This window comes from Melanotaenia boesemani, chromosome 13 (assembly GCF_017639745.1).
Source record: "Melanotaenia boesemani isolate fMelBoe1 chromosome 13, fMelBoe1.pri, whole genome shotgun sequence".
NCBI lineage: Eukaryota > Metazoa > Chordata > Actinopteri > Atheriniformes > Melanotaeniidae > Melanotaenia > Melanotaenia boesemani.
In genome coordinates this window covers 35,310,859-35,332,455 of record NC_055694.1, presented here as the reverse complement: position 1 = coordinate 35,332,455, position 21,597 = coordinate 35,310,859, and the positions used below count along the sequence as shown (strand labels likewise).

Genomic DNA, 21,597 nt, shown 5'->3' with positions numbered 1-21,597 from the left:
CTGCTAAAGCAGAGCAGGGGCCCATACCATCTGGACGTCTGGGTTACAGGAGGTTTAACAATGAGTTGGTACAAAAAGCATTTATGAAAGGCTGATTCTGTGAGGAGCAAAGAAGGATAGAGATAGGATCTCCAGATTGTCAACATATGTGTAAGAAATCCCCGAAGCATTGGGAGGGATGAGCTTATTTCTCCTGCTATGGTACAGAAGCACAACTGGACTTTGTCAGAAGTTCTCTGTGAAACGCCCCCTAGCAATGGCTAATCTGGCACTGTCTTCATCTCGTCTCCTTTCTGAGATTTGTCCAGTCAATAAAAGTCAGTCCCATGTTTACTGTCATCTTACCTCTTGCTTTTTCCCTCAGCCTGGGACGTTGCTAGGCAACAACAATTCGTAATAAATGTCGCTGTGTCATCAAAAAAAGTCAGAAACACGTTTTTAAGGTCAGAAAGTTGCACAGAGCTGCTTTAAAGCCAGGGTTAAGTTAAAAAGCAACCACAGCAGACCATAGCCGAGACACAAAAAGGAGCAGAGAGCAGTTCCTGTTCAGTTCAGTCAGTAATGTCCAGGCTGACGGGAGCAGTGGACAAAGAGAAGTGATGCATCCCAACCTCAGGAAGACACAAAGTCAGCTTCATTATTGCATCGAATGCCTAAACATAAGATACATAAACAGGCTGCAAATGAGTTTCCATGTCTTTAAATGTCCACCAGATGTCAGCACTGTTTAACACAAAGCTGCAACTAACTGCACGTTTACAGCTAAATGCAGCTCTCCATTTTGTTCCCAGTCCAGAAAGACGTGCTACACCACAAACCTGAAAAACTGCCAGGTAAACTCATAACAAGGGGGAGATTGAAATAAGCACAATTTTCCACCAGCAGAACAAGAATCTTTGCCTTGTCAATATTTTTTGACAGCCTCAGAGACCACAAACGTATCTTAAAAACTAGAGACCAGACAATATTTTTCAACATTTATTAGGAGGATTATTATTATTATTTATGAGGATTATTTTAAAGAATTATTTCTAGTTTTGTATAACAGCTTCATAATTTTAACATTTCTAGTTTCACACACTCACATAAACAGAACAAATAAAATCTCCACGACAAGTTTTACAAACTTTATCAGATTTCTTAAGGAGCAAAGGCGTAAATGTTCTGAAATAAGAAGCCCCACTACTGAAGGAAGTTTTTCCGCTGTGGCACCCCCTAGCGACGGCTAATCCAGCATCGTCTTCATCCCGTCTCTTCTCTGAGATCCCTCCAGTTAATCAAAGTCAGTCTCACGTTGACGTCTTTTCTCTTGCTCTGTCACTTTCTCACTTTCTTTCTCTCTCTTGCTACGAGAATGTCCTCTTGCATTTCTTTACTGACTCGGCTACGGTACACGTTCTACACGTCCACAGTTGACATCCAGTTGCTGCATGTGCCACGGTGACACCAGCTTGTTGCATGGCAACAACAGCCTCAGAAATGAACATAAATGTCACTGTGTCATCAAAATGAGTCAGAAACAGAGTTTTAAGCTGTAAAAGTTATGTAGTGTTGCTTTAAAGACATTTAATTTAATTTAGATTTCAGTTTTGGCAGAATGGTGATTGAGGATGTGTACTGGGTCAGCACAGCGTTCACACTTGCACTGTAAAACTATTAAACATTTAAAAAGCAGATTTTAGATCTATAGAACAGGGAGAAGCTTTACCAGGGTCTAAAACTAAAGACGTTACACAGAGTTTACATTAACTTCATATCCATGGGACCGGAACTCCTAAAATAAAGTTTGTACAGACTTCAGTCAACTTTAGTGATCCCTTTGGAGGTTCCTTCAGAGAAACTGAAGACATTATAATCAGTGGTGACTGCTTTTTATTCCCATAATGAAACTAGACACACTGGGCGTTATTTTTGAGTCAGAAGTACATTCTGTTAAATTGCAAGTTTATTTAAAACACAGTGAGACTGTCTCTCAATGAGATTACCTGTACGGTTAAAAAATACTTTAAAAAAGAGATGAACCAGACCTTTAAGCCCGTTATCACTAGCAATCTCTTACATCATTTGTTCCCAGTTCAGTTGTCACATTTATTAAAAGTAATGAAGATGACAGTTTAATAGACATAGAACCGGTTCAGCTGCTGGCTGAAAGCTTCAGCTTCTTCCTAACTGGACACGTGGAGGACAAAAGACATGCCAAGGATGTCCCTAAGTACTGGAACAAGTCCAGCAAAGACCTGAACCAGGACCTGAGAGATGCATCTGGACCTTCAGTTGATCCATCTACTGTTGGTTGAAGCCTCATCAGAAATGGTCTCCATGGAAACGTAGTCAAGAAGCAAGAAACAGGGAGAAAGGCTGAGGTATGTCACATGACCCAAGAACTGGACTGAAGATCACTGGAAACGGGTCTGATGGAGGAACAGACCCTCCCCAGAACCTGGACCTCAACGGGTCTGATGGAGGGATGGACCCTCCCCAGAACCTGGACCTCAACATGACTGAAGCAGTGTTGGATCATCTGGACAGAGAATGGAACAAAAGGCAGAAACATCCAAAGAAGTGCTTTGGAAAGTCCTTCAAGGGTCCTGGAGAACTGCTCCTGAAGACTGCTTAGAGATATGACAATCACTGTTGTGTAAGCAGGTTCAGGATCAAGGCGGTCAGACCACATACTGACTTTCAAACTTATGTTTTAATTCATCGTTCCAACTGTTTTCCGTTTTTCTGGCAACATCCAAAAATGAGGGCTGGCTAAAAACCTGCACGGCAGTGTAAGTCCATCACTAACGCCATGCATCCTCAAGCCTCTAATCCTTAACGTCCTCTTTTACCCTGACCTAAACCTGGTTCTAACCTAAAACTGCTTGAAGGTCTGACCTGGATGTGGATCTGACAAATGCCCTTACTACTGTGTTAACTCAGTTTTCCTTACAAAGGACACACAGAGACCAGAGTCCTTCTCGTCTATGAGTCTTTATTGAATTTTTCATAGAGAACATTTAAAATGGTTCATACCCCCACGATTACTGACATCACTTCTCTGCTTTGTAACACTGACACAGGAACAGGGGAACATGTATACAAGTACACAAACGCACAGTCACAAACTCGGCCCATCTACAGTGATGTACTCCCATCCCGCCCCCACCCAGAAAAAGATGAACAGAGACCCCGAGGACACACAGCCAAGGCTTGTCCCACTTTACAAAACGGTGCAATAGCAAAGAAACCACCTACAAAAGTAACAAAAATGACCGTACAATCTATCGGTGTGGAAGTGCTAGTAATCCTGGAAGTTTGTAAAAGGATTTTAATATCAGAGCCTAGAAAATCAGCAGTAAAAATAGCTCATCTCTGTAAAAATGTGCTAGCAGGACAACCCTTGGCTGTGGAGTTTTTTCTCTTTGTCACAAACTATTTTTTTCCTTTTTTTTAAAACCATTTTCAACTTGTCTTCAATACAACAACAATAACACTGTTTCTTCTTAATACAAATATGTACAGACTTCCACTGGTTTTTAAAATAATGCCCTGCACACGGATGCTTATCTAGGGATGAACGATGACGACGATCTTCAGATTCCTTGACAGAAACTGTTCGTGCAGTTCGGGTACCTGAATCACAGAATGAATCACAGTTTCTTTAGCCAAAGCAACGTGGAGGCTCTCCGCCTGCGTGCAGAACACACGCAGATAATTCTGCTGGTTTATTTAGAGCTAACCCCCCACCCTCACCCCCCACCCTGAAAGTAAGACATCTAGATCCAGATCGAACATTGGAACCGGGCGTAAACATACCAAAGGCTGACATGAGTGGGGTGAGAAAGGCACACATGATAAGACCACACATCTGGGGGTGGGAGGGGGTTTAGCGATAGGGAGATATTTTGGTTTTGGTCAGCTTGATGAAAAAGTGCCACTAAGTTCCTTCTTTCTCTGTCATATATTTGTGTGTCTGTGTGTGAGTGTGGCCCTGCTTTGGCAGGTGAAGGCGCCGCCCCCTCCCGAACCCTCCCGCCCCCCGAACCCCAGAACTCACCTCCTGGTGTGGATTTGACTTCCCTGAAAAGTTCTGTCCTGTTTAAATAAATGTTCTTCCCAGATATGTCGCCCAGTTTAATGCTTGGAATATTACAACGGGCTTCATCACTCAGTACTTTTATGTAAATCAGGAAACATACGTGGTGCGTGGGTGGGGAATCGACCGTGGGCTGCGTTCGCTTTCTTAGCTGACTTTTTTTAAACGCTCTGCTTTCATGGCCTCAGTGTTATTCATTTACATCCCTCAGTAGACAGTTTCATCAAGCAGTTTAAAAGGGGTCATGCCATATCAAATAGGTTAGGAGAATATTCACAGTCTTAACACTCTCGGGTAGTTTTCTCCTGCATTTCAAGAGGGAGAATACACTACTTTGTTAACCAAATGCATCCAAACTCTTTCCTGAGGAAAGGTTACACAAGACATGAAGGAGGAGGGAGGGCTGGGTGGGGAGGAGGGGGTAAAAAGTCATAAAAAGCTTTGACATTCTTTTGAGTGACGTACACATATTTATGCAACAAACGCCCCCACCTAAAACAAAGGGGAGATTGTGTAGCTCGGCAAATCAATTTCCCACTCCCACACACTCATCTCATTTCACACGAGGCCTTGATCCAGCCGCTGCCATCGCCTCTAGCCTCAGCTGACTGGCTGACCTATGGCATGGCTCTGCTCTGCTTCAGCAGCCCTCCCCCACCCCCACCCAGTCGCTGGTCACCTGAGAACCAAACTTGCTTCCCATCAATCTCTTGGTTTTCTCTTCTTGTTTGTTTTTCAGAAGAAAGAAAGTCTCGCTTCTCTTTCATTTCCTACATTTTAAACCCTCAGATGCTCCAATCTGACGTAAGCTTGTTTAAAAAACTGTGAAGAGCAACAAACAGGAGGGACAACGCAGGTCTACTCTCAAATGCTGGCATTTTCAACGGTTATTCAGAAAGTGCACAAAGGAGTTTCATTCTATGTTGGCTAAGAGCACATTTACAACATGCCTTTGACATCAGAGATACGCCACAGCAGTTCCAACACGTCACTCAAGGCAGGTTTCACTAAAGTCTCCAACTAGTTTGCTTTGACATTGAAGAGCTCACGGCGAGCAGGCCCTCACCATTACTAATACACCATAATAAACTGCACAACGTCGCTCTGTGCAGAGCATTTTTCAGAGGCATCATCATCTTTTTTTTCTTTTGCTAACTATACATGAACTCACATGACACGTAGGAACAAAGAGCCAACCATCTAGTTTAAAACTGACCGTCACTTCTCAGACGCAGTCTAAAAACAGCTGATGACGGTGTTTTCTAGATCAAAGATAAGTAAAGTAAGAAGAATGGAAGAAAGAAACAGGAACTGTATCATCAGAACACCTGCTTTTCCTCCAGCTAGACTGAGCAGAGTGTTTAAAGCCACAGTTGAGCAGGTCTTCATGGGAAATCAGGTGTAACCGCCTCCTACTCACAAACACCCTCACATCTCTTCCTAACACCCAATGATCCTTTGATAAGGTAATACAGGAGAAGAAGAGCAAGTCAACAATTACACTGGAAAAATATATGTATGTTTATATTCATATATATAGCATCTTTAAAATCTATTTGTACAGAATGTATTTATAGTGTACTTATGGCCATCTTGGCAGAGAAATAAAGGCATCTGAAACAATCAGCACTCTCCTGATGCCGGGTCGTCTCCGGACCAGACATTATTACATTGCAGAGATGTGAAGAATCAGGAAAAAACTGTATGTTTTTCTCTTTTCTAAATTTTTTTCCTCAGTGGCACTTTGTGCATCAAAAAAAAAAAAAAGATCTAGTGTAAGTAAGGCTACAAGGGTGTGTATGTTTATCAGGTTGTCAAGGAGGCCGCGTCATTGTATCCTGGAGGGGCTGGATATGTCGGAGTGTGTGTTTTAGACCCCTACATCCAGACTAAAACACAGCTGGAACACAGCTGTTCATGTACCACTGTGCTGAAGACAATAACAACAAAAAGAAAGTATTATTCACGCAGTCGTGGTCCATCACGGAGGTTCAGGGTGAGCCAGTGCTGGCTGCTACAAAGCGCTCAGGAGAGGTAAGACATAAACACAGAGACGGGATGGAGCAGGACAGCGAGGATCTGTCGTTTACAATCAGCTGCTGGGGCGTCGCCTAAGCAATCAAACAGTGTCTGCACTGGTTTCCTTTCTTTATTTAAATATTAGCCATGGTTTTGGTCTTTTTGAGGACTACTCAGACCCAACTGTCACATCACGCACATAAATAACAAAATAAATATTACAGCCACATCAGTCGATTTCTCTCATATTAAATAAATAATAAATACATTTTCTCCTCGCAGCAGTTGGCTTTTTGAAGGAATTAACAGAAGAAACCAACAAAAAGAAGCAAAACAAAAACAACCCAAAAAATTGTTGTAAAATTATTTAAAAAGAAAAAAAATCTCTTTTATAAAAAAATCTGCACTTAAAAAGGTTTTTAAAAAGTACTCCAAACAAAAGAAGCCTCGTCATATAGATTCTTAAAATATGGATTTAAGACATCTGCAAACTGGTTATCAGTAAAGATGTTTTTTTGTTTCTTTAAAAAAAAACAAAGTCAATAATAAATAGATTGCTTCCAATAAATAAACCTCAATAACATAAATGACAATAAGTTACAATTTAAAGTTCACAAGTTTAAATAATTCATTTATAACAATAATTATTGTACCACAAAACTATTCATTGAAATGAAGTGCAATTCCTATGCTGATAAATACTATTGATATGACTAACTGAACTTGAAATGTGTGCACACTATGACCAGCGTTTCTTTAAAAAGGGGGTGTTAATGTACCGCTGTGTAAAACACCGTCAGCTGTTCTGAGCTCTGTCTAGTGACCTTTTCTCTGCTGCAGAAAAACCACAAAGCAAACACACACATTCAAGTTTTGTGCATGCTTCATATTGCTGGGTGTGTGTGTGTGGTGGATCACAGAGCTTCTCGCACATGCTCAGTGATGCTACAGCACAGCAGTGGCAGGCCTCGCGACCTTCCATCTCCAGGCTCCGGCCTGAGGGAATCCCACAAACTAATCCGACCGCGTCGACGGCGAAACTCTCGTCAAAGCAGTTGAGGGCAGAAAAGAGACAACAGGTAAACAAACAGCATGTCAAACCCCCCAGATACGACTCCTAGTACATTATTCTTCCTCTCCATCCATCCATCCATCCATCCTGACTGAGGGATCCGTCTCCTCCGATGTCCCAGCAGCAACGAGGTGGGTTTTGGTCCCTTCTCTTCAGCAGTGTTCCCTGGGTTGATTTTTTAAGTTGCTGTTTATTTAAATAACCTGAATTCCCTTTTTTGTGTTTTTTGAATCAAATTTCAATATATTGTAGAGTATTTGAGCATCTTTCGCCGTCCTTCATCTCCACTGTCGTCCAGCCTCTCAGCTCTCCGGACGGTTTGGGTTCCCCCCTTTGTGCACATGCAGAACCTCAGACTTTGATGCCCTTCACAGCTTTGTTGATGCTCTCCAGCAGGGCCTTGTTCTCGGGGCTCTGGAAGCAGTCCTTGTTGGTGTACATGTCGGTCAAGGTGCTCACGTAGCGGTCGAAGTTCTGCTCGGTGATAGGCTCCTGCTGCGGTGCAAACGACAACCATTCTCAAATGTGAGGAGCAAGACAGGTGAAGAGCGGTGCGGTCTTTCACCGCACAGCGATGAAGGAAAGGCACTCACCATGTGCGGCAGGCGGATGTTTGCGAGGCTGCGGATGAGGGCTCGGCTCAGACCGGACAGCTCCACGAAGAGAGCTTCGTTCTGCTCCTCGATCATCTTGTTCTCGTGCTCGATGCTCTTCAGGTTCTTCTCCATGGAGGAGATCTGCAGCACAGTTACAGGCTGTCAACAACAGAGTTCCCGTCTCACTGATGTCCAGCTCTCTGGTTGTGTTCTCTTACTGCTTCAGGCTTATTTCTAGGAATTATTTCCTCTTCTGAATTACAAACATAAGCAAAATAGCCTCTACTGCCCGCCTCTGGTGACACGATGCATCCTACTGTACTCATTCAAACCAGGCATCTCAAATCATATAAAAAGAGACAACTGTGTACTCACATCCTACATTTTCATTTAATAGAAGGCATAAAGATCTTTTTTCTGCCATAAGATTTCTCTGTGATAACATAGAATAGCGTGTAAATAGCCCTTTTAAATGAGCCTTTGTAACTTGGTAAATACTACAGCAGTCAAAAAGCAACACTGGATAACTGGATAACTACAGGTTTGGCCTTCAGTCACAACAACAGCTGCAGAAAAGACCCTGGAGTGTGCTAAAGAGAACAATAATGAAACCATACTCGCTATAACATGGCTCCGTCAAAGGTTCTGGTTACATGAGCTAGGATTTAAGTCCTGTACGGTATTTTAGATTATAGTAAGACATACCTGAGTCTGCAGGTTGACCATGTCAGCCTCCATTTCATTGTTGGATTCACTGAGGTCGCTAATTTCTTTGTTGAGCTGCTTGATGTCCTCATCGTTGTCCAAAACTAAAAAACCAGGCCAGAAAGAAAAAAGAGAAAACATTAAATACAAGCTTGGTGGCTGCTTGTAGGCTGGCTGTCCACTATGTTTAGTTCTTCACACACCTAACATGCCCGGATTTAAAGACAGAAATGACTTTTTCTACATCCATCTTACCATCAGTGGCTCTGAACTTGGTGCTCAAGTAGTCCTCTGTGGGGAACTTAGCCTTCTTCTTGGCATACAAGGCTCTGGGGCATCCTGAGAGGCTGTTGAAAGACATTATTAACAGACGGGACTCATAATGCCTCTGGCCCGAGCTATGAAATGTGAAACTACATTTTCATTCCGTATATATAAGACATTGTAGTGGAGGCTATGCTAATTTGACTGTTCACACATGCTAATAGCAGCACAGCTGAGTGGACGAAGCTAGCAGAACTCTCCCAAAATGTAGAAACACTTCTCACAATAGACAGCAATATAACCATGTCACATGCTTCATTAAAACTAGACAAACAAAGATCGTAAAACCATTGCGAGCAGGTTGGAATACTCATTAGCCCGGCTAATCGCCCCAGCTAGCTTGTTTCTCTGCCTTCAGGTTTTAAGTAAAGCTAACATAAACCAGCTCTATGATTAACTTACAGATGCAACATTTATTATTATTTTCAACCGACTCTTAACAAGAAAGTAAATAAAACTTCCAAAACATGATTAAAATAAAACTATGAAGCACAGCCCAGCAGGAAGTTCAGATAGGAAGCAGCAATCCTGGTTTGGTCTGAAGTTAAAAAGGTCTGAAGCTGCTCCTCCAGTTGATAAATTTTCTTAGTTCTATTACTTGAAGGACTGACGTGAAGAATTAAGTGACATCTAGTGGCAAAATTGCAGATTGCAATCAAGAGAAGACCTCCTTCCTTCCAAGTTTGTAGAAAATCCTACCATGGTTCAGATTTTTTTTTATTTATAAAGGCTTTCACTAGAATCATTATTTACAGGGTGTGAATTACAGGGGAGCTAAGGGGAGCTCGGCTCCCCTGAAAGGCAGAAGAGCTCCCCTAAAGACATTCAGCTGATACTTTAAGGAGGAGCCCTTAAAATAGTCCACTTCCCGGTTACAATTAGCTTTTAAAAAAGATTCCTGATGTATCTAAAAAGAACAGCATTAACTTGCCAGGTTTGCGTGTTTAATCATTTAATTAATTAATTAAATCTTCCAAGCGACGCAGACGATCTGTTGTTTCCTTCAGCAGCATTGTTTGTTTGTTGTGTGCTGAACGTCCAAACAACAAACACTTCATTCGCTTCTTTAGTGGTTGTTAAAAGAACTTTCCGTCCCTGTTTCTGATTAAAGAGGCTGCATACAGCAGCAGCAGAGGGCTTTTGGTAGTAACCACATTTTTGACGGCGCTACGTGCACCAATGTATTCTGCATACACGTGACTTGCAAAGTTGCCGCGCACGCCTGAAAATAAGGCTCCCCCGAACGCCCTGCTGTAACTGGAGCCCTGATTATTTAGCCTGTGTGGGTTACTGTAGAAACTTTGTTGGCCCAACATGAACAACATGGCAGGAAAAAGGTGCCATCTTGGTTGACTTATGTTTAGTTAATGACAGATTTATTCTTCTTTTCATATATTATTCACTCATGAAAAGACATTTCTAGGCGTTAGACTGCTTTGTTACATAGTGAGGACTGAATGGGGAACTTGGGACCTTTAACACACAGACATATCGATATTTTTATCAGCTAAATGTAAAAACTACTTCTTATGAGTCATTACATGTAAATTCAACAAGTAATAATCCTGGGAATGAATACTTGTTGCTTATAAAAATTTAAATCTAGTGTTGAAACCCTTATTAAATGATGTTTTATTCACATTTTAGTAAAATGTAACTGACATCTATGCTTTAATTATGGCTTAAAAGCCACGATAAAACCAAATGTAAAACTCATCTGCAATTTTATCAAACTATCTGAAGTTATAAACAGTTATAAACTGAAGTGTAACACGACTTAGTCCTCACCTTCATTTTAAATTCACACTGAAAAGCATAAATTTTCTCATCTAGTTTAATTTCGTTTCGCTGTGAAGATTAAAGTTTGGGAAAAAGTGCAGCTCACCTGCGGTGTGTGAGGAAGCTTCCGTTAGCATGTCCGGATCCATCACAGCCCGGGGTGGGGCAGGTCGGCCCCTCTGTCTTGAAGGCCTTCCAGTTGAAGGGCGTGCCGTTCAGGAGCCCCTCCTTCTGCCTGCGGGCTGCCAGCGGACACCCGTAGGCGCTGCGGTGCGTGGCGTACTTGCCGCTGATGTGGCCCAGGCTGTCACAGCCGGGCACCGGGCATCTGCAGAGAGCGCAGGGAAGGAGATGAGGACGAGAGGAGAGTTTCGTAGCAGAGGTGAGAGAGAAGAAGTGGTGAAGACAGGCAGAAGGTAGGAAGAAATACAAAAAGTAGCAGAATGGATTAGAAAAGGGGAAATCCAAAATTGATATCTGTAGAGAAAATTGAGATTATTCTAATAAAAATGTAAAGATATAGTCTTTTTCTTTTTGGCCAAATTCATTTACGTCAAACTCTTCTATCTGTGTTTGGCAGCGTAGTGTTACTAGGAGATCATCAACATGCTGCTATATTAACATTTTTGTGTACAAATGCAATATGAAGCCCATGTTTTTCTCTGTTATGAACCTCTGTTAGATTTTCCATTCGGAGTCAGTATCTACAGTAAGTGTATTTTCCCATCAGTAAGGGCCTTATTGTTTGATTCAGTTACGGCGGGCAGGTCAGTACCTCTGCACATGATTCACAGTGACTGTCCTCTCTCTCTGTCTCTATCTCTCTGTCTTTTATTGCATTTTACTTTTACCGTCAGTCACGCTAAAAGCAGACATTATGGCTTTCTGAGCGGTACGAACTTTAAAAGCTCCGAGTCCTCCTGGTTGTCCTTGGTAGGAGTTTTAATTCCACTTTTCTTGGCACGCGGGCACCCAGAGAGACTGAAAACAGAAAGTACGGAGTTGATAACATAAGGTTGAAAAACTTTCTGGTAAAGTGATTGCTTCATAAAGGGAGTGAACATCAGAAGGAAGAATAATTTTACAACTTAAAAACGCCTGAAGGTGTAAAATGTGCATGTGGTCCCTGTCTAATTCTACCATGAGCTGTCTCTAGGCCTCAGACTGGCTGGGTGTGTGTGTGTGTTTATGTGAGTGTGTGTTTTTTTTCTTTACTGGGTACCTTCTATGAGAGGAGTAGTTTCCTGTGATGTGACCTGAGCCATCGCATCCTGGAGTTGGGCATCTGAGAGACGAAGAGTTTAAAAATTTTAGCAACAAAAAGTAAACTAGTGAATCTTTCCTGGTAGTCATGAAAATGAAGTTATACAATGAGAAAAGCTCGTTAATTCTGTTCATCTCTGCATATTCATTTCAAACCCAGTGTTTTTAGCCGCATTGCCTTTTAAACGCTTCTGTATATCTGTTGAGCCGTGAAAGGCCTAGTTTCCAGTGGAGCGCTTACTGCGTGCTACAGATATACGGTTTCATTTCACATTGACATGAACTGATTGAAGTGAAAGCAGGCATAGACCAATCCAATTGCAGAAAAAAACACCATGACAGATGAAGCAGCAGCAGCAGAGACAGCAGGCAGCAACAAAAGATGAGGTAACGTCAGCAGAATGAGGCGCTGTGGCGCTGGACGGTACCAGTAGCCGCGCACTGAAGCGGCAGCGAAAAGGCAATAAAGGCGTAGAGCAGACATACTTGAGTTCGGGGGTGTGGGCCGCCATGAGGGACCGAAGGCTCTTATCAGCGAGAGGACACCCAGACAGACTGAGAGAAAAAGCGAAGGACAGGCAGAGGAAGAGGAGGGCGGTAAACGGGGAAAAGGAAGGGGTGTAGGGGATTGAAAAGGAGAGGAGAGAAAGACGTGAGTGAAGGGAAATCAAGAATGCAAGACATACCAAGGTCATTTAGGAATAAGAGGACAGACAGAAAGAAGTAAATTACTGATGCATATCAAAGTCAATGACCGTCTTTGCTTCCCGGGCTCATGCTGCATTATTGCCTCTGGCATGTCAGGATCAAATAAAATATTTGAATTAGTCTTGGTACGCCTGCTTTAGACTCGGCTCAGAGTGGGCAGCAGAGTCTCAGCAGAGCTAACATTTCACACAAGAACTTATATAAACGCCAGCCTGCAGCTGTGCGTACCTGCGATGGGAAGCATAGTTTCCAGTGATGTGGCCGCTGCCATCACAGCCAGGTGTGGGGCACCTGCAGAGGGAGAGGAGGAAGCCCAGAGGGGAGCAAGAAGAAAAGATGCGGAGTTTAAAACAAGCAAAGACAAGATTTCTGAACATTTCTAATTAAGTCTGAGAATTTAATTCAGTCTTCTAAGAAGAAAGAGAGACTGCCTACGCACATTAATTACAGCATTTAACCTGAAAGCTGTCGTCCTGTAAAGAACTAAACAACAAACAAGCTACAAATACCGCATGCAGTTTCTGTTCCATGTAGCTGTAAAATGCTGGGATTCCATGCAGCTTATTTATTGTTAATGTGGAGAGGTGCATGAGCAAAGCTGCTCAGTCTTCACTGTTCAGGCAGCCGTTCAGACGTGCTAACCAAGCTAACCCACCCAAATGTCTCAACACAGTTTAAGTATTTTATTAAATTTGACACATTTATTCATTTAAACTGAAAATGCTAATTGTCATCATCACAAAAACCTGTCAGTCTAAGCTATAAAAGACTAGATGGTGATCTTTGTGATTTATGGCTGTAAGCTGTTGTGTTACTTACGAGAGCAGCTCCTTCTTCGTATCCTTGGGCTGAAACTTGACCTTGAAGCTTGGGGTGGTGACCTCTCCTGGGTAAGTCCTCTCCTCCAGACAGCCCGGCATCGTGTCACAGTCCTCCAGGTCTGATGAAACATACGACTGGCCGGTGTGCTCCAGCTGTGAAATGATAAGAGTGCTTATGACAAAGCCACAGTTGTTTTCTTGTATAATCCCAGTGCTTTGTTGTGAGGATTGATATTTTTCAGGCCTGATTTAGTCTGATTTAGATTACTTTTTCCTTGCATCACTTTCTATAGTTGTATACAAGCAAAGAAACTTTGCGAAGCACCATGTGCACACAACCCCTTTTATTCTTTTGTAGACATGTCATGTTTCTAAATGCAGAATGTCCTCATAAAAAATTAACATTCAAGGGCCTTTATATTTCTTTTGAAAATGTTCAAAGGAGTGAAAATTAGCATATGCCAAATCCAGGATGGTGCAATGCACCTGACACACCACCTCTGTTACACAGTGCAATGCTTTCACTGTACAGTAACTCTTGCATTTCACTGAAACAAATGAATAATAGAAGGAGGAAAACGGGACAGGAACTAAGGAAAGGCACTTAGACGAAGACAAAGTGATGTAAACAAGAGTTTTTCATTCAAAAGGCTTTAGGGGAATTTTGTCTGTTGTTATTTATGTTGCAACATCTCCTTTGTGACTAATGTAGCAGGAAATTTGCCGTGTTTGGAGCTTGTACCTTTACGCTGTCTAACTGTACTGACCTCATCTGCTTCCTCCTCCCTTTGGCGGTTGGGTTTAGTGAAATCCAGAGGCCCCTCCCAGTCCTCCTGCTTGTATGCATGTAGGTTTGGTGATGTCATTCCGCTGTTTCCACCATGATGGAGCGAAGAAGAGGAGGAGGAAGAAGGGTCTGGGGACCGAACCCCAGGACTGGTGCCTGACACACTGCCCTCTCGTTTGATGGGTTTCTTCATACTCAGGTCCAGGGTGCCGTTTTCGTCCACCTCAATGTCCATTTCCTGGGGGAGAAAGTTTAGAACAGTCACTGAAAAAACTAACTCTGAAAGTCTTTTTGTGTTCAACAGTAACATGATATCAAACGGAGAGTTTACACAGTCATTAAAGATTTACAAAATCAATATGAAATAATTCAGTAAATTATTACTAAATGAAATACAGCATCCCAAATAGCTAATGTATGTCATAGTGACATTCTGACCATTTTCTAGTAAGCTAATTACTACAGACCGAGCTAACTAGCTCCTGATTGATAGGGCAAGAATTTAAATATTGATCAATATATTTTTATTATTTCACATTTGATCACCAAATAGCTACTCACTTTAACACAAAGGGCGTTAACAAGCTAAATTTAGCCTGTTAGCCGGCTGTATACTTAGCATGTGTAGCTTTTAGCATAGCAGTGTAGCTCTAAGCTAAATAACAACAGAAGTTAATGTTTCAGCACATTTTTGCATTTCGTTTTGCGAGAAAAGAAATCCCGTCAGATCCCGTTAAATCTTGAATATTAGATTTTTAAAAATATAGCTCATTAAGACCAGGACACAGAAAGCTCTTTTTAGCCATTTTACTGCCTTAGCTAACAGCAGCTTGGTGGCTAAACATGGTAGCAGACATGGAGCCTGCCAGAGGAGGCAGTAATTGTGTTTTAATAATTAAACTGTGACTCCATGTGTAGCTTAGATGGTATTGAGTATTCTCAAATCAAAAATAAAAAAATCTTTGTCATTATGCACAAACATAATGACATTTTTAACTGGTAGGTGTCAGCATTAAAACAACACAATATTGTAACACAAACAAACAAACAAGCCAACTATAAACACTTGAAAGAACCACGTGCATGTCTGATCTCATCTTTGATTGGCAGCCCTGTAGGATAATAATGTGATTAGTTTAATTGCCTTTTTGAGAAATCTGAACTGCTACAAATAAATTAACACACAACATCTACATTTCTCCCCAAGTATAAATATATACATTTCAAACACAAACTAAGCCGTTCATAGTTTGAAATTATTGATTTCTTGCTATTTCTCCCTACCCACCTCCACCTGCTCCTTAAACTGCCCTCAAGCTGCTATCAAACAAACATTTATTCAGTCAAAACTGGCAGCACTGATGTACTCTACATTCAGTTGCTTAAGAATGTAAAAATGATGTCTGGTAGTGCAGTGCCAACAGCGCTAACATCATCCTTCAAACCTTCATCCTTCATTTTAGTGCTGGCGGGTGAACAGAAAAGGATGTGGGGAGATGAGTCCTGTTTTCTGGGTAAACTAGTGCTCATTTCGCCTGGTCAAGATCTCAGAAAATCAAAGGATTATATGAGAAGGAAAAAACTGGAACAGATCCCAGAAATGTCCAAGGTTGACAAGCAGTGTTCATGTGTTTCCATATTGGATTTCAACTGACTCCGACTCTGATTCCAGATCAGTCCCACAGCTTAGACCTGCTCTTGGATCAGAGCCTTACTAAACAACACCTTGCTGTGCTTTGCTGTCATACACACTCATTTTCTGTTTTGATCACCCAAAAACCATGTCAGGAAATCAAAACAATGATAAAGCTGTCACTGTCTGTCATCTGTGAGGCAAAAAGGACTTCAAACATCCCAATATGGGGGAAAATGGGACTCCAATTACACCTCCTGTGCACAGAGAGGGGAATGAGTGAAAAATAGAAGTATAGACTGAAACAGACAGTGTGGGACTTGCATCGGGAGAAAGAGAGTGAGATAAAAGAGTAAAAGGAGATGTGAAAAGTAAATGAAAGAAAGAGTGTTTGGGTGGAGAAGCGGAGTGGGAGATCCGTCCGGCAGATAATGAAAAAAGGCTACCTGGTGGAAAAGTAATCCAGGGAACTGGCAGTCAGCCAAATTCAATAACAACATGAAAAGTGTGTGGGATGGAGGGATGAAACGATGAAAGAGGATAGGAGAGGTGATGCAACTGAATCTCAACACTATCCTGTTGCTGTAAGCCAGTGCCTCCTGATGATATATTCATGCAGGGTTGAGGGGGAAAATATGAGGGAGGAGTGGAGAAGGCACACCCACTGATATCTCCTCTCGTCTCACCAGCTGTGGCCTGAAATGTTTCATCTGCACTACAATCCGTTTATGATCCTGCTGCAAGTGCAATGGGGAGGATAACAGGGGAACAGTTGTTTTCTTTGAATAACTAGGTGCAGATGAGTTTAGTGTTTTCATGTCGCTCTTTGCTCAGCGTACATTAAACCGTGCTGAGATGAGTTTACCTTGTTCTGTGGTTTGATGCTGAGGTTCTCGGGCTTCTCCCAGCAGCGAGTGGACAGGTTGAGGATGGCTGTGGCAGCCATGTGAGCAGCTTCGGCATCGTGGGAGTAGTCATAGGCCAAGGTGGAACTCTTCCCATAACCATGGAGACTGAGGCAGGGTGAAGACGACTTGGGGAATGAGGGTTTAGCTGCAGGAGGACAAGGAGGACAGAGGGTTAACACTGACAGCAGCGAGTCTCTTTAAGTCACTTTAACTGATAATACTAACTGATATATATATATATATATATATATATATATATATATATATATATACATATTATATAAAAGACATCTTGGCTCGACATTTTTACCGTGTGAACAGTTAGCTTCATGAGCTAATAACCTCCTAAATGCATGGCTTTTTTAAGTTTTCTCATCCAACAAGACTTTGATACAAAACCAAAAGTTCAAAATAGTGAGAAAAAAATTTAAATATACAGTACCTGAAATAAAGAAAAAAGCCCTGAGAGCATCTCTGCATGAGCCACAGAGAAGAATCAAGTCTTACTTTTGAAGGCTTTGGGTGAAGTTTCGCTGGTGGTCATCTTTGGAGCAAGCATACGCTTCCCGAACACTTGAGCGTCAAAGCTTGCATAATCGAAGGAGACCTTGGAGTACTTCTCCAGCTCCTTGGCCAGATTGGCGCGGGGCGTGGAGGGCGCCATGTTGGGCTTGTAGCTGCCGTACTGGGGCACCTCCAGTTGCTTCACAAAGCACATGGGCCTGCAGGGCGGAGGGGGAGAGGACGTCAGGATGGAGCTGTTAGGTGGGGGATTAAAGATGAAATAAAGCGCAAAACACAATAGATTAGGAGAGATGAGAAATAAAAGAGGATTGCAAATGCAAAAATGAGACACAAAACAAGCTGTGGAGGAGAAAAAGTAGAAGAATAGGAGAAAGAGGTGAAATAGAAAGAGCAAAGATAGAGGCAATGGTGTTCTTAGCAGGAGTGCAGCAGGATTAAAAGCTCTCTTATCAGCAGAGGGCACATTTGCATGTTGTACAGCATGGAATTTATGAGCTTTAAGCCCTCTCGTTTTCCTGGAGAGTCTGGGCTTTTGTCAGACCTGTTGGCGTAAATCCACTGATAGACCAGAGAGAGGCAGAAAGAAAGGGACAGAAAGGCGGAAGAAGAAGGGAGGGAGTGGAATGACCTTCCTTATCTTTGCTTTTTTTTCATTCCCTGTCCACCATATTTCTAAGCCTTTCACTTTTTCCCCCTCTGCAGCTGTAACGTGCCAACTGAAGTCCACCTCACTGTGGTCTCTGCTCTTCAACCATATGCTCATTAATAAGCTACATGACCCGGCCTGTAGTTGCATGGCTGCAGGGCCATCACACAGTGGCCCACCAATCACAAAACAGCCAATTTAAAGGAAGACTCCAGTAACAGCGAAAAACTTTCACCAGCTGATCTCAGGGGATTTTTTCCCTCTTATTAATTCAACATGGATGCCATTAGAGCATGGACTGCATGAGGAATTCAGCCCCACATACAACGGACAAGTTCATTTAAATAACAGTCTGAGGAGGAAAAACAAAGCCAGCCTTATTGTGTTTTAATCCCATGCTTTGTCTAACCATGATGAGGCAAAGCAATTACTTTTTCTTTCCCCTCACAATGCCCCTATAACTTGCATAATTAGTGTATCGTCTGCATTATTAATTAAAATACCAACGAGGGAGAGCGACAATTTAGCACCATACCAGTGTCTGCTTTGAGTTAATTATCATTCTTTCTGCCGTGATCACGCTGCCTGGCTGGTTTGGGAAGATGAAAGGAGATAAAGAGATCTTTACGTTTGAGGTGACAGGGATGATTAGCCGGCCAGGCTGGATGCTCCTGGACTTTGTTATTGAGAGGACACCTGTGGTAACCAAGGTCAGGACTGTGAGGGAGACTGATGCAGGTGATGCAGCTACATCAGCTCCTGCTGTTCAGTGTCATATCTACAGAGTCCTGACAGGGATACAGGAGTCGCCACACAAGTACAAAATACAATTTACTACATTAATTACTTTAGTAGAGAAATTTCATAAGTTGTTCTTCATGTTTAATACACTTCTATTCATTCTGTTGTTTAGCAGATTTATTGCTATGGGCAGGAATGACCTCCAGAGGAGCTGAAGAAGCCTCTGACTGAACACAGTGTGCAGTGATGTGTATGTTTAATGGCTTTTCCCGTTAAAATGAAAGCTTCCCCTGTTTATTTACCCTTCATTTTACTCTTTTATAAACAGCTTAATTAGTAAATATAATTAGCTGTATGTTTTTTCCATGTTTACTGCTTTTGTCCTCACTGGTTATTCATACGTTAGCAGAAATATTTAGACATTAATCTAAGACAATATTCTGATTATAATGTGTATAGAAGTTGCACACAAGATATTTAATTCATATTCCTGCTTAAATGTTACAGAACATTTTCTGAATCGATACCCCTCAAAACAAGCAATACATGAGTCGTCTGATGCCAGGAGCTCTGCAGGAGCCGGCGTTGTCATGAAAAACACAAGCAAACGGATCAAGGTAAGTGAACTTTGTAACTCTGGAGCTTCCAGCAATAGGGTAATCAGAAAATGCTGCTTATGGGGCGGTCTATTTCAGACATGCGTGCATGTAAACACAGCAATGGAGGCTCTGGAACTACCAAATCTAATGAAATATATGGAGAAAACTGGATCTGGACCACTGCGATAGCCTGCTATCTCCTGCTTACTGCAAAAAGATTTAAAGTAAGGTTACAGTAATGTGTTTGAGAAGGCAAGGAAATTTAATATTCAATTTAAGTGACACAGGCGTTAAGTCAGCCATGATCCACCAACTGAATCTCAGTGCATTAAAACCGTTGAAATGTGTGTAAATCTATGAGAAACTGCAATAGAAATTTGAGAAAAATTTGGATAAACAGGAGAGAGATGAAGCTGTTTTGACTGGTGCATTTGTCAAACTCTTCTTATTTAGGAAGAAACGCATCTCCAGTTGTCAAGGTTTTTACCACGATGAGCTCTGCAAGGCTGTGCTGAAGATATCAGTGACATTTTTACTTTCAGGAGAAAAAGGGGGAATTTTTGTCTACAAAAAAAGGGCGAAACCCCAACCTCAGTTTGTTTAGAGGCCTACGGGACAGTTTGGTGTCATTTGGAAGATTGCAGCACAAGAGGTGCTCTGGTCTTTGTTTGTCTCTTTTTATGCTTGAAGTGTGTGTCTGAAAGCGTGTTTTAAAGACCCACCTCAGGACCCTGTCGTTGGGGCTTCCCTTGAGATGCTCGCCGCCTGGCTGAGCGAGATGCTGCTTGTCGTGGCTCTTGGACAGCTTCTCTGCAGCAGCGATGGGGCAACCAGACAGACTGCGGGGGGGCAGCAAGGCAGGGAAATTTAAAAGGAGAATATGCTGCTGAGCCTGTAAATCTACTTCACACTGATGTGAGCTGGCAGATTTGTTGTCCGGCATGCATGTTTTTGCAGATATACAAAGAGAAATGGACACTGCCCCCCCCTCCCTGCAGAATGGTGCATATAAAAATAAAGCAGATAATTTACCTGCGGTGTGTGTTGCGGTTGCTGTTTACATGGCCCTGACCAGTGCAGCCAGGAGTTGGACACTTCAGCACATTTTCATGCATGGCCAGAACTGAGCAGAAGACACGCAGTCACAGGTTTTGAGAAGATGCACAAATCCAAGCAGCTCAAAGCACCTTTTTTTATTTACACTTGACTCAAATTATGCGGCCGAGGGTTGGAAACTGGCTATTAATCTTTGTCGTGAACAAACCAAATGCCAGCATAAGCTCACAGTTCAAAGACTAAATGAGAGAAATACAGCAGAAGTAGATTCCTGAGCTTGTCCGTCCAGACAGGAAGGCCAAACTTTCTACGTCAAGTTTATCAACATGAGGCTGAAATGATTCATTTGTGAGTTTTTAAAAATGAAGGCTGAAGTTTGAGGAAATCATAATCCAGCTGCTATAAAAACACAAAAGGATGCAACAAGCCTTCTTCTCTCCACATTTCTTATCTTCCAAGAAGCTAAAATGAGTAAAAAACTCACTCTCTGGGGGGATCCTGTCCTTGTGTGGACAGCCTGACAGGCTGCGGTGGTGGGGGTACAGACCAGTCACGTGGCCCGTCCCATCACACCCCGGCGTGGGACACTTGATCTCTCTTTTCTCTGGCAGGGTGCTCTCTGGATCACGGGTTGAAAGGGAAGGAGAGATGGAGGTTTCAGAGGAGAGAGGAAGGTGGGATGAGTGAGGAGGACAAAAGCGAGTGGTTAGTGCCATCAGACAGTCTGCTTGGCTGAGCATGAAATCTAGACATATTTTAGACGTACAAAAGCAGCACCATGCATCCGTGTAAATGTCATTTGCATGTTTTCTATCTTGAACGGTTTGATCATTTGCGCCCTGCGTTTGTCTGACTTCATTCGGATTTCACAGAAAACACCTGAAAACACATCAAGAGCCAATCACACCGCTCTAAAAATCTACCCTTAATTAACGCAGACTGTTCTCCCCGCTGCTTTTGGAGGTAGGCCAGCCGGTATCTGTGGCACTGGCGAGAGGAAAAAGGAGGAAGAGGATGGTGTGATGCTCTATTGGCCTTCAAATTGAATGTTAATGAGACATGCATCTTCTAATTAGCGATGAGCAGAACAGGGACGTCACCACAGGAGGGAGCTGAGGCCAAGGAGAGGGCAGCACTACCAGGCATGTAATCACACTGCAGCTTTAGCGCGAGCATGACAAGCGGGCAGCGAGCCAGCAGTGAAATCCAAGGCCCGAACACATGCAGCACGTAAACAAACACTCCACAGACTGACTGCAGAACAACCTGCATGCGCTGCTCTCTCCCCAGGCCTCTCCTCGAGCACCTCCTCTCCACTCTGCATGGAAGTCTCT

The 21,597-nt window shown here is 42.6% G+C and overlaps 1 protein-coding gene across 5 annotated transcripts in view; it reads right to left on the bottom strand.

The window, feature by feature from the left end:
- Positions 1-2,960: 2,960 nt before the first annotated feature.
- The window catches only part of myt1b (myelin transcription factor 1b), a 41,130-nt gene continuing 22,493 nt past the window's right edge, over positions 2,961-21,597 (bottom strand). Inside the window, exons 8-23 of one of the 5 annotated variants that reach the window (XM_042003220.1) lie at positions 20,748-20,882; positions 20,240-20,330; positions 19,930-20,046; positions 17,204-17,454; positions 16,654-16,841; positions 14,136-14,393; positions 13,367-13,521; positions 12,776-12,838; positions 12,326-12,394; positions 11,799-11,861; positions 11,477-11,557; positions 10,683-10,904; positions 8,729-8,820; positions 8,474-8,577; positions 7,766-7,909; positions 2,961-7,667 (exon numbers count right to left, since the gene is read on the bottom strand). In XM_042003220.1, coding sequence (XP_041859154.1) covers positions 7,524-7,667; positions 7,766-7,909; positions 8,474-8,577; positions 8,729-8,820; positions 10,683-10,904; positions 11,477-11,557; positions 11,799-11,861; positions 12,326-12,394; positions 12,776-12,838; positions 13,367-13,521; positions 14,136-14,393; positions 16,654-16,841; positions 17,204-17,454; positions 19,930-20,046; positions 20,240-20,330; positions 20,748-20,882 — 2,177 coding nt within the window. In that variant the 3' untranslated portion in view covers positions 2,961-7,523. The remainder of the gene's footprint in view (positions 7,668-7,765; positions 7,910-8,473; positions 8,578-8,728; positions 8,821-10,682; positions 10,905-11,476; positions 11,558-11,798; positions 11,862-12,325; positions 12,395-12,775; positions 12,839-13,366; positions 13,522-14,135; positions 14,394-16,653; positions 16,842-17,203; positions 17,455-19,929; positions 20,047-20,239; positions 20,331-20,747; positions 20,883-21,597) is intronic. The other 4 variants (XM_042003221.1, XM_042003223.1, XM_042003222.1 and 1 more) reach the window with 4 other exon arrangements.